The following is a 13669-nucleotide window of genomic DNA, read 5'->3' on the forward strand; positions in this document are numbered from 1 at the left end:
GCTAAACACAGAGGGGACAAACAAGGACAGACAAACGGATTAAGTCGATTACATCGACCCCAGTGCGTAACTGGTACTTAATTTATCGACCCTGAAAGGATGAAAGGCAAAGTTAACCTCAGCGGAATTTGAACTCGGAATGTAACAGCAGGCAAAATACAGCTACGCATTTCGCCCAGCGTGCTAACGGTTCTGCCAGCTCGCCACCTTAGAAATTGTTCTGACATTAAAAGGGAAAGTGTACAGGTCTAACAGCAAGTAGTATTGAAATAGAGTTTCCTTTCACTTACTCAAATGAGGTAAAAGATTCTTGTATCTTCTACTTAAGAAATATGTTTGTTGTAATGTGTCTTAATATTTTTTTGTCTTAGGCAACAAGCTGGCAGAATCATTAGCACACCAGGCAAAATGCTTGGCAGCATTTTGTCCATCTTTATGTTCTGAGTTCAATTTTCACCAAGGTTGACATTGCCTTTCATCCTTCTAGGGTCAGTAAAACAAGTACCAGTTTAGCACGGGAATCAATGTAATTGATTTACTCCCTTTCCCAAAATTGCTGGCCTTGTGCCAAAATTTGAAACTAATATTTTCTTTGTTTCTTATGTCCCCTTTAATAAAGGTCTTTTTTTTTCTGTTTTTTTTTCAGCTTCCAAACTAGTGGCTGGTGTGTGCTCTAAATACTTGCAGAGAAAGGTAAAGTTTAAAGTTTATATTAATTTTTCTTGAACCCAACTATTGAGAACAGATGTTTGTTTCTACTTTCATGAGGAAAAGCAAGTAAAGAATTCATTCTTGCTCTGGAAAGGATGTCTGCCTGATGCCCACTGAAATTCAAAAAAGTGCTGATAGCTATTTTCTTCAGCTGGCTGGCATAAAACTCATGGCATTAATTGCACTGACTATGTCTCTGCACAGAATTACAATGAAATGCCTACATTGAAATTTGAGCTCAAAACCTGTGTGTTCTGATAGTCCAACTTATCTCCACAACCATTTCACTATTATTTACTGTTGACCTAGTGTTGTGATCATTTGGATTTGTGACAGTTATATATTAGATCATATCATATATTAAGCCACCATCAGTTTGTGGTTATCACTGAAATCTGTTGTAAATGTAAGAGGTCTGAGCGGTGGAGATATAAAACCACTAGTTCATAGGTCACCGATTCAAATCGGTTACGCGAAAGAACATTTTATTTCTTTATTTCAGATAGCAGCGTTAAATTAGGCAAGAGATTAGAAACATCTTATCAGTTGCCTGGTTATCATTACTAGCTGACCTTGGGATGCCTTTTGTGGAATCCACTCTTTTACACGTCTTCAGACCAGGTCTTTAATATCTCTCTCTCTCTCTCTCTCATAGTCTTAGTAGAAGGAAGAAATTGTATCCTTGGCTTTTGTCTCTGAAACTAGTTAGATTGATGGAGTAGTTAAACTAAAGTTGGTGCTGCTTGTGGCAACACTTGAGATTTTATGGGCCACCTAATGAAAAGCACAGCGTAATACACATCAAAATTCATAACACCCACAAAAAATGCTGCTCAGGAGTGGAACGTTCTCCTTCCATTCCTTATCCCTATTTTGCTACACTAGGATTGGTGTAGCTCATATTCAGTTTGAATAACTGCAAGATCTTGATTCCATCTTCTCTGTTCTTCACCAGTTCCATTACTGCTCTTCCTGCTCTCACCAAACCAAAAAAAAAAAAAATAATAATACTATGCTACCTCAGCTGTTGGTACCAGATCATATGAGAGTGTGCCCTGTGACAGATTATCATCCTGTTCGGAGGGGAGATATAACTCATTCATATAAAGTTGTGAAATTTGAGTTAAGTACTGGCCTTTAAAAACCTCTTTAGATTTAGGAGGCATTTGCGCACACCCACAGACACATGCACACCATCTGTTCAGTTAGTCAATTAGTGGTAGACAACCTATGAGGGAGCTTCTGTACAGTTGGTCAGTCTGCTAGAAGTGGTATCACACAAATCATGCTCTACCATCTTAAAAAAAAATAAGACATATTAGATAATTATAGACTTGAGATACACTATCTGATTAAAATTCTGGGATGTCTTTGTATGTAAGGTTGACTGGGTGGCTAAAACATGCAACCACTACAACTTTTCTGTTAGTAGATGGTTAGTCTAGCAGTGTTCCTATGTAACCCTTTACCTGTCCAAAGAATTTTCGTAACTTTGTCCTCAATGTCCATACTTGTTTTCATACTTTTAGTTACCTCGTTTCATACATTCTACATCATATAGAGCTTTCCTTTCATGAGCTCCAAGTTATTCTACTAGTTGAAAAAAAATTAGGAATCATCATCATTTAGCGTCCGCTTTCCATGCTAGCATGGGTTGGACAGTTCAACTGGGGTCTGTGAAGCTGGAAGGCTTCGTCAGGCCCAGTCAGATCTGGCAGTGTTTCTACGGCTGGATGCCCTTCCTAACGCCAACCACTCCGTGAGTGTAGTGGGTGCTTTTTACGTGCCACCCGCACGGGTGCCAGACAGAGCTGGCAAACGGCCATGCACGGATGGTGCTTTTACGTGTCACCGGCACGGGGCCAGGTGATGCTGGCAACAGACACGAACGGATGGTGCTTTTACGTGCCACCAACACGGGGCCAGACAGAGCTGGCAAACGGCCACGAACGGATGGTGCTTTTAATCATATATGTTGTGTGAACACCAGAGAAATTTGTTTTCTTTGTATCTTGTGTTACACAAGACACGTAAAGAGTTAAAGTGACCTTCACATTACAATATTAACATCCACCATATTATTCGGCTCACAAATTTGTTGCCATCATTCTAAAAACAAACTATTAAAACTGAATCTCACCTTAAAAGAAATGGATTGATTTTATATCTTGGTTGGTAGAACAAGATCCAGTGATTTTTACATGTCCTAATCTACTGTATTCTTCTTCCATGCTTAACTAATCCTAACCCTGTTGCTTATATGGGCCTCTCTCTCTCTGTTTCTCGAACTCAGTTTTTTATACTTGTGCTGACCACTTAGCCTATCTTATTTCATATCAATTCCATTGGCAACAATAACTATAACTGCAACATCAATAAAAACCTCAGTGAGGTAATGAGTTGACAGGGAAACCACCATGTAGTTGTTCTATATAACCAAATTGCCCTCAAATTACACTCCATTGTCTTATAAATGAAAACAATGGATAATTTTAAACCTGGATGTGGTTTTTATAATCTATTTCTTTATCATTAGATGGCTTCTGTATCGGTGGCACATAAAAAGCACCATCCGAATCGTAGCCGAAGCCAGTGCCGCCTCGACTGGCTTCCATAAAATGCACCAATCCGACCGTGGCCGATGCCAGCCTCGCCTGGCACCTGTGCAGGTGGCACGTAAAAAGCACCCACTACACTCACGGAGTGGTTGGCGTTAGGAAGGGCATCCAGCTGTAGAAACATTGCCAGATAAGACTGGAGCCTGGTGCAGCCTTCTGGCTTCCCAGATCCCCAGTCGAACCGTCCAACCCATGCTAGCATGGAGAACGGACGTTAAACGATGATGATGATACTTTAGAAATCTAAATACTAATGACACACATACTGCAACTAATTTTATTGTGATTCTAATTAAATTCATTAATTACTCTTTTGTTTATTCTTTTGGGCTGATTTCTTTAAAGTTCTCTCTCTTTTTCTACAGTGTGAAACTGTTGACATTGATGGCATCTTGAAACTATTGAAAATGTTTCGTGAGAATTTGAGTATCAGATATGGTGAGTAGACTTAGACTTTATTCTATTATTTCATGTGCCACAGAACCTCCCCACTTTAAATGACAGAATATTAGGTGTCACTGTTTTACCAGATCATGAAGCAATATATATATATACACACACACACACACACACACACACACACACACACACACACACACACACACACACACACACACACACACACACACACACACACACACACACACAGACATAACTAAGTGGTAAGAAATTTTCTTTACAACCATATGATTCCAGGTTCAGTCCTGCTGCATGGCTCTTTGGTCAAGTGCCTTCAACTATAGCTCCAGACTGGCCAAAACCTTGTGAGTGGATTTTGTAACTGGAAACTGAAAGAAGCCTACCCACATATATCTCTCTTTTTTATATACTCATTTCAGTCATTAGACTGTGGCCATGCTGGGGCACTACCTTGAATTTTTAGTTGAATGAATTGACCCCAGAATTTTTTTTACCTTAAGCCTGGTATTTATTCTAGTGGTCTCTTTGCCGAACTGCTAAGTTATGGGACATAAACATACCAACACTGGTTGTCAAGCAATGGTGGGGAGCAAATACAGACATAGACACATATGCACACACACACACACACACACACACACACGCACATATAATGGGCTTCTTTCAATTTCCATCTACTAGATCCACTCACAAGGCCCGAGGCTATAGTAGAAGACACTAGCCCAAGGTGCCACACAATAGGACTGAACCAGGAACCATGTGGTTAGGAAGCAAGCTTTGTACTACACTGCCATGCCTGTGTGTGTGTTCATGTCTCCTTGCGTTGACATCAATTAATATTTATTAATGGGTATCACTATGTTAAGTGAAAAGTCATCATCATAATTTTAAGAACTGCCTTTCTGTTCCACATTTAAGTTCCAAAAACCTCATCTCTTTCATGTCCAGAAACTTTAGGAAATAAATTATCTGGTCGTGTTATACATTATGATGTAGCCAAATTGTTGAGTACCTGAAACTACATCATCATCATCATCATTTAACGTCCGCTTTCCATGTTAGCATGGGTTGGACGGTTCAACTGGGGTCTGGCGAGCCCGAAGGCTGCACCAGGCCAGTCAGATCTGGCAGTGTTTCTACAGCTGGATGCCCTTCCTAACGCCAACCACTCCGAGAGTGTAGTGGGTGATTTTATGTGCCACTGACACAGGTGCCAGACGAGGATGGCGAACGGCCACGACGCTCGGATGGTGTTTTTTATGTGCCACCTACACAGGTGCCAGACGAGGCTGGTGGACGGCCACGCTCGAATGGTGTTTTTTATGTGCCACCGACACAGGTGGCAGACGAGGCTGGCGAACACCCACGCTTGGATGGTGTTTTTTATGTGCCACCGACACAGGTGCCAGTCGAGGCTGGTAAATGGCCACGATCAGATGGTGTTTGTTACGTGCCCACAGCACGGAGGCCAGTCGATGCGGTACTGGCTACAGCCACGTTAGGATGGTTTTCTTATGTGCCACCGGCACTGGTACCACAAAGATACAAATTCCATTGATGTTTAATCTATTTTATAATAATAATATAATAATAATAATAATAATTGTGTACAGTGCTCAGGTGCACTACAACTCATCTAAAGTGTATATATAATCAGGTGTAGTTTCGGCGGATTTCGGAAAGCATGAGGGCCTTAAAAGATGCAGTGTCATGGCAGTCAACAACTGACGCAGGCAGTTTATTCCATGCTTCAGCAACTCTGAGCGTGAAAAAATGTTTCCGAAAGTCATGGGAGCTGTATTGTTTTCTGACTTTGTAGGCATGTCCACGTGTGTTAGACACATGGAGATCAAAAAGGTGTTCAGTGTTGTTGTTGGTGAGGTGGTTGATAACTTTGTGGGTGTTTACCAAGTCCGTCGCCAAACACCGGAGCTTCAGTGAATCCATGCCCAGGGAAACAAGGCGCTCAGAATATGGTAGGTGTCTGATGGAGGGTGTGCGTTTGGTTGCACGTCTCTGGACAGATTCCAGGAGGTCAATGTTCTGTGCAAGATAGGGGTTCCAAACTGATGATGCGAATTCCAAGTGTGGTCGTACCATAGCTGTATACAGTTTTAAATAGATGGCTGGAGAGCGGCTAACAAAAGACCTGCTGAGTGATGCCAAGACACCCTCGGCCTTCCTGACAATCTTAGAGATATGCTTTGACCAACGCAAATCACTGCTGACAGTGATGCCTAGGTCACGCTCGCAAGAGGATTTCTTGATATCAGTGTTGTGGAGGGAGTATGTGAACGCAGGGTTTTTTCTCCCAAAATGCATGGTGGTACACTTGTCCACAGCCAGTTTCAGTTGCCAGTCTGTGATCCATTGCTGCATTGTGTCTAGGTCTGATTGCAGGAAAGAGTTGTAGACATCAGGATCTGTCCTCTTGATTTCAAGGTACAGCTTGATGTCGTCTGCATATTTCAATACTGTGGCATTCTTTAAATTGGCATCTATGTCGTTAATGTATGCCACAAACAAGAGGGGACCAAGGACAGATCCCTGTGGTACACCCGATGACATCTCATATGGTGTAGAGTGCTGTCCTAGAACTGTGACTACCTCCTTTCGGCTGAGGATGAAGGATTTCAACCAGTTAAAAAGGTCATCCCCCACACCCATTGCAGAGAGTTTCACCATAAGCCTTTTGTGTGGCACAGAGTTGAAAGCCTTAGCAAAGTCAAGGTAGACAACATCCACCCATGAGCCACTGTCAGTAATCTGAGTAATGTCCTCAAGGAACTCGACAAGCTGGTCACTGCAGCTGGAGTTAGGGACAAATCCATATTGTGAGGGTCGGATGAGACTGTGAGAGCTCCAGAAGTTCCAGAGTGTTTCTCTGACACACGATTCCATCAGTTTTGCAATACAGCTAGTGAGACTGACTGGGCGATAGTTGACAGGTGATGTGCGGTCGCCCTTTTTGAACAGAGGAATGACACTGGCAGTTTTCCACTGCTCCGGAGTAGCACCATTGTTGAGACAGTACTGGAAGAAAATAGAAAGCTGGTGTAAAAGGAAGTGCCTGCCACGTTTGAGAAGCAGGTATGTAACTCCATCGAGACCAGGGGAGGCATAGTTGCGCTTATTTTGAAGGTGACGTCGCAGCATTGCAGGTGTAAATTCCATAGTTGTTATGGAGTTTGCTGTTAGTGATGGTGAAGATGGTACATTTTGACTTTCAACAGTGAATATGTTTGCATAGCACTCGGCAATGAGTTCTGCGCATTCCTTGGGGTCGTCAGTGATATGGTTTGTGTGAGGGTTGCGAAGAGGGCCCACTGGAGAGTGAGGTCTCTGCTTTGAGTGCACATATTTCCAGAAAACCTTGCTGTCAGGATTGGCTGCTATGCACTGTTCAAATTCAAGCACTGCTTTTTTTGTCACTTGCTTGAGATGGTTGGAGGATTTATTCCGCTTCTTCCTGTTGGTGTCTGATTTATGCAACCTGTATTCACGTTCAGCAGTCCGACGTTCCCTCCTGGCAAGTCGGACCGCTGAAGTTTCCCAAATTGCCCTTTTGGGGCGGTTCTTCTTTTTTTGTTTACGTGGCACTGATGCTGCACATGCTGCCCATATTGAATCCAGGATACTCTGGAGTATAGTATTCACATCTCCAGAGTTGTAGAATTCATGCCAGTTTGGGTGCTGTAGTTCAGTGTGGTACAGGTTCCAATCTGCTCTCTTCCAATCGAAGAAAGCAGATTGGAGATGGTTCAGGTTTTTGTTGCCCGCAAGAGTCAGATTGGCGATGATCATAGCATGATCAGAGTCACCTAGAGGTTCCTCCGTAGTGCAATTGATAATTGGTTCTAATGTTTAAAACTGTAAATAGTTTATTGTATAAGCAAAATTGTAAGATACTGGTTTGTATTGTAAAGTTTTGTGACCCACAACCTCTAAAGTGTACGGGAACACAAATGGACCATGAGTGGTGAACATTTTTCTCATGTTGTAAAGCCACATTGAAATTAACTGCCATCTGATATGGTGGGGCTGCATTTAAAAAAAATCATACTGCTAAACCTATTATTTTGTAAAATCTAATTATTCATAAAACTGTAGCAAAATATTGATTTAAAATTTTGGCTCAAGGCCAGCAGTTGCAGCAGGTGGGTAAATTGATTACATTGATCCCACTGTTCAACTGGTACTTATTTTATTGATCCCGAAAGGTGAAAAGGCAAAATTGACCTCGGCAGAATTTGAACTCAGAATGTAAAGATAGACAAAATGCTGCTAAGCATTTCACCTGGCATGCTGATGATTCTGCCAGCTTGATGACTTAACTTTATCAAATTTTTGTTTTTTATAAATGTGGTCGGGGTTTGGAATATTTATGCCCAACACAAGTCTATTTATTTATTTGAAAATTTCTTTGGATTTCTGTTTTAAGCATATTTGTGATTACTTTAATAAAGAATTACAAGGAAGTGTTTCTAAAATTTGCGGTTAGCTTAAAGGGATAGATTTTTAATAAGATTTAGATTAACAAAAATAATTCAATTATAATGATTTTTCCCATCTGACATTTACTTCTTTCAGAAGGTTGCATGTTTCCACTTCTGTGTTGGACTGTTAGTAATATGTCCCTTATGAAAATGGAATTTAAGATTCGCTCAGCTTGCTTCCCTTTTTATTTACGTATGTTTTTATGCAAATGATACATTTTCAATTTTTTTAATCCATTATATATATATGTTATAGTATATTTTTCTTAATATAAATATACTGATAACATTGCTATGATTGCACTTGGCAGGGTGTCACTTGTAAATTTATTGTGATTTCTCTTTCTGCACCTCTGTTAACCCTATTGTGCTATTAACATAATCCTCTACTATTGACATGCACATTGCATCATCCTCCAATATTCCTAGCTTATCTAGTTCCCTCATCCAAAAATATCTGGATGCAGGATTTTACAAAATACCACTTTAGTAGAGTAAGTACTACCTCTTTCAAATGACCCAGGATAATTACTTGCAGGCTGATGCTTAGTATTTATAATGATTTTTGAAGGACTAAAGCTTATTATTGCCAGTTACCATTGATGCTATAAATACTTATTATAATAATAATAATAATATTCCAGGAAATATCTTGTGTGGTCAAAATTCAAATGGAAACAGTAAGAATATGTCTAAAGAAGTTGTCAGTCAATTAATTGCAGCTGAAGTCGAAGAAGAACCGGTAAGTATTGGTTTGTGTGATCTATCCTTCAGACATTTAGCATAGATATATTAACTGTCTACCTGACATAAATCTGTCTCAACTGCCACTGCTACTTTGTCTGTGTGTCACTGATTGTCTGTATAATATTTCATGTATCAGTCAATGTAAGATGAGCTTTTTAAGATGTGTGTCAGCCTGATAGTTAATATGTGTTCCAGCCAAAACCAACCCTTTGTTAACACTAGGTATTCAGTTGCTTAGCCTTAGATTTTCTATAGTTTTAAAGGAATTTTTCTATTCCTCTCGTGCTAAATGTTTTCATATCGACAGTGGTAGTTGTTGGTGTTGAATATCCACTTCCTTTTAAACAACTTTTATTGAACCAGTTTGGAACTCTTATGCAGTTAGTTAACCTGCTAGAAGTTGCAGCTAAATATTCCTCAAATCACATTCTGCTATCTTAAAAGAGAAAGGCAACATAAAATTATGTGGTGTTGAATGCTCAATATGCCTGATCCAGACAACTAGATATTTAAGAGAACTCATGTTGAACTGACACCACGGTGAGTAGATACAATATATCTGCTGTGTTGATTAGAAATAGTGGCAGCTATAATATTAGTGTTTGGCCTTTCTTTCGTCTGTATATTAAGAAACATACTGTCTTCAAATTTAAAATTGAAAACGTGGTATGTTCTGTTGAAGGAAACCTGGTTGTTATATTCATTTATAATTTTGGTGCTAGTTTACTGGTTTGTAGTTGAGATCAGTACTTGATTTGAATTGATCCTCACTACATTAATGATACTTAATTTATTAACCCTTGTGGTATGAAAAACAAAATCTACACTGACAAGATTTGAACACAGTGTGTAGAGAGATGCAACTAGGCATCACCAGGTATATCTACTACTATACTAATCTTTTTCTTCTAAGTTCTTTCACTGGCTGTTTCTTGCCAAAACTTTCAACCTAACTATGAAATACATGTGACAAATCAGATGGGAGAAAGTATAACTTCATCCCAGACACACAAGTTTCTTTGGTCAGTTTAAAGTACAGAATTTACAACCTGTTGTTCTCTTATTTCATTTGCTCATTCGGCAGTAATCCTTTAACAGTCAGATTACTCTGTCAAGTATAATGCTTATTTATTCACATTGTTTTGAATTAATCATGCATTATCTTGTAGCTTTGACATTTCAATGATGTGATTTTTACAATGACAGTGTAGGGTGGGTGTGACCTGCTAGAACTGGCTAGTTTGCTTATAAAACAGGTAGAATACTTAGGCTGGATATGGCTAGTTCAAACACTGACAGGTTATGTTTGATACTGTTAAGTACTATCAGAATACCTATATTTTAGTGCCGTGTGTAGTTCTTTCCAGATTCTCTATTTTGTGTTGTGGCCATGGAAATAGCCTGGAAACAAATGTGAAAAACTTCATTCTAGCACAAATACCATTTTTACTCATGTCCTCTCTCTTTTTTTTACTTTTTCCCTTTTTCTTTCCTTCTCAAATGCTCTGTGTATAAGATCTATCCAACCCGTGTACGCCATAGGTAAAAATAGATGTCAAAATATTGATCATCATTATCATTCTTTGTTCTCCCTCACATTGTTCAGTTTCTAAGATATCATATCAATGGCCTTGTTTTATATTTGATTAATCTGTGTGTGTGCAAGAGAGAGATTGGTAATTGTATCACTAAAATATTTTTTTTTTGTCTTTTGTTTTATCGTATCAAGATGATAATTGAGCAGTTAATTATGTGGCTGATTATCAGCAATGAAGACTGGGGTATCAGGTAAGTGTTGTCAGTTTGAAGTGTTTGAGGTGAATGATACTAAGGCTGTTGTTTGCAGGCTGGTAATATAAATATAGTTGGCATGACTTTGAAGAGCAAAGACCTTTGAAGTTTTGGTAAGGTAAAAAGAACCTGGAAGGGACATGTCTTGACATTGTGCTAGTATTTAAGCAGCACATTACATATCATCATCATTTAATGTTTATTTTTCCATGGTCTCATGAGTCAGAGTGGATTTTCTGTGACTGGATACCCTTCCTGTTTCCAAGGAAGATTAGAAATAAAGGACAGACACAGTTTTTCATGATGGTGACACTCACTCACATCTATCACTCGACCTCAAGGCAAGGAGATGGTAACATATATACACCACACACATACATATATACACACACATACTTATGTACATACATACATGTTTATACACTTATATACACATACACACAACAAGCTCCTTTCTACCAAATCCACACACAAGGCTTTGATCAGACCAAGGCTATAGTAGAAGACTCTTGCCCAAGGTGCTTTTACAGTGGCACAGAACCCCAAACTATGTGGTTGGGAAGCAAATCACTTACTGCAGCAAACTTACCATGTTGTTTAAAAAGGTAGATTGCTTTTTAACTTGCAGCAATGTGGAGTATCTGATGTTTGTATTGAGACGAAGGCCGGGAGAACGGTGACTGTGAGAGCCTGTAGGTGACTGGTACTTGTAAATACACCATTTAATTTCTCTGAGTTTGCAGACACTACGGCAAGTATTGTTTAGACACAGATAAATTGATAGAATTGGACCATATCTGTGTGGGAGGTGAACAAATGTTTTTTTGAGAAGGAGGTTATGGTTTTTGTAATCATTGTGACAGTGAGAGTTAACATTATCAGTTATTTTAATGTAGATTCTTAACCCTTTAGTGTTCAGATTATTCTGTCAAATGTAATACTTAATTATTCACATTTTGTAAAATTAATTATGTATTATTTTGTAACTTTGAGATTCTGAAGATGTGGTTGTTTATATTTAGAATGTCATTGTAGGGTAGGTATGAGAAGTTGGATCTGGCCATTCTCACATAAAAGGTGGAATATTTGGGCCGGATATGGCTAGTTTAAATGTTATGGGGTTAACGTCAGCCTAAGCTTGGCTCATCTGCAATGTAGCGAATTACCCCTTTTTTGTCTTGTGTACCTTCTCATCTGTGAGATTGAACTCACCCCACCCTTTTTTCATCATTGTCTGTCACAGCTCTTTTATCAACAGAGGGTCTGAATACTTTTTATTTCTTTATTGCCCACATGGGACTAAACATAGAGGGGACAGACAAAGGGATTAAGTCGATTACATCGACCCCAGTGCGTAACTGGTACTTAATTTATCGACCCCGAAAGGATGAAAGGCAAAGTCGACCTTGGCGGAATTTGAACTCTGAACGTAACGGCAGATGAAATACCTATTTCTTTATTACCCACAAGGAGCTAAACACAGAGGGGACAGACATAGGTATTAAGTCGATTACATCGACCCCAGTGCGTAACTGGTACTTAATTTATCGACCCCGAAAGGATGAAAGGCAAAGTCGACCTTGGCGGAATTTGAACTCTGAACGTAACGGCAGATGAAATACCTATTTCTTTATTACCCACAAGGAGCTAAACACAGAGGGGACAGACATAGGTATTAAGTCGATTACATCGACCCCAGTGCGTAACTGGTACTTAATTTATCGACCGAAAGGATGAAAGGCAAAGTCGACCTGGCGGAATTTGAACTCTGAACGTAACGGCAGATGAAATACCTATTTCTTTATTACCACAAGGAGCTAAACACAGAGGGGACAGACATAGGTATTAAGTCGATTACATCGACCCCAGTGCGTAACTGGTACTTAATTTATCGACCCCGAAAGGATGAAAGGCAAAGTCGACCTTGGCGGAATTTGAACTCACAACGTAACGCAGACGAAATACCGCTGAGCATTTCACCCAGCGTGCTAACGTTCTGCCAGCTCTGAATACTTTTAATCATCGTATTACTACTACTACTATTATTACCTCAACACCACTGCTACTACTATCATCAACTACAGCAAACATCTCCATCATTTCAATCATTAACCTCTGCTATTGTTGCTGCTACTTCCATCTCACCACCACGACCCTTCTTCTCATTTCTGCCATTGCCACATCACTATCATCACCAAACCACCATCACCATCGCAACCATTATCATCTTCATTACTACTAACTGTTAGAACAACTGTCAGTTACCTTTAACTTGCCCCAATCATTAGACTGGGGCACCACCCTGAAGGGTTCAGTTGAACAAATCAACCCCAGTACTATTTTTTAAGTTTGACTCTTATTCTGACAGACTCTTTTGTCGAATTGCTATATCAAAATGACAAACAAATCAATGCCAGTTATCAAGTGGAGGCAGTAGGGAAGACTTGGATATTTTCCCACTCTTCTTAACATGAAACTAATGGTAGCCTTAATTCACAAATAACGAAATTATTTATCCACCAATGTGGTGTTGAGCACTCATTCCAACGTTCTACTTTTACATATATATATCATCAACACCATCATCATCGTTTGGCGTCTGCTTTCCATGCTAGCATGGGTTGGACGGTTCGGCCAGGGTCTGGTAAGCTAGGAGGCTGCATCAGGCTCCAGTCTGATATGGCAGAGTTTCTACAGCTAGATGCCCTTCCTAATGCCAACCACTCTGTGAGTGTAGTGGGTGCTTTTTACGTGCCACCGGCACAGGGGCCAGAGGGGGCTGGTAAATGGCCAGGATCGATTGGTGCTTTTTACGTGTTACTGGCACAGAAATATATATATATATATATATATATATATAAATAAACACATACACACACTTACAAT

The 13669-nt window shown here is 39.7% G+C and overlaps 1 protein-coding gene across 1 annotated transcript in view; it reads left to right on the forward strand.

The window, feature by feature from the left end:
* The window catches only part of LOC115210733 (inner nuclear membrane protein Man1), a 65651-nt gene that overhangs the window by 30115 nt on the left and 21867 nt on the right, over window positions 1-13669 (forward strand). Inside the window, exons 2-5 of the mRNA XM_029779443.2 lie at window positions 647-693; window positions 3695-3767; window positions 8890-8987; window positions 10722-10780. Of these exons, the coding sequence (XP_029635303.1) occupies window positions 647-693; window positions 3695-3767; window positions 8890-8987; window positions 10722-10780 (277 nt within the window). The remainder of the gene's footprint in view (window positions 1-646; window positions 694-3694; window positions 3768-8889; window positions 8988-10721; window positions 10781-13669) is intronic.

Source organism: Octopus sinensis, linkage group LG4 (genome assembly GCF_006345805.1).
Source record: "Octopus sinensis linkage group LG4, ASM634580v1, whole genome shotgun sequence".
In the NCBI taxonomy this organism is placed as follows: Eukaryota; Metazoa; Mollusca; class Cephalopoda; order Octopoda; family Octopodidae; genus Octopus; species Octopus sinensis.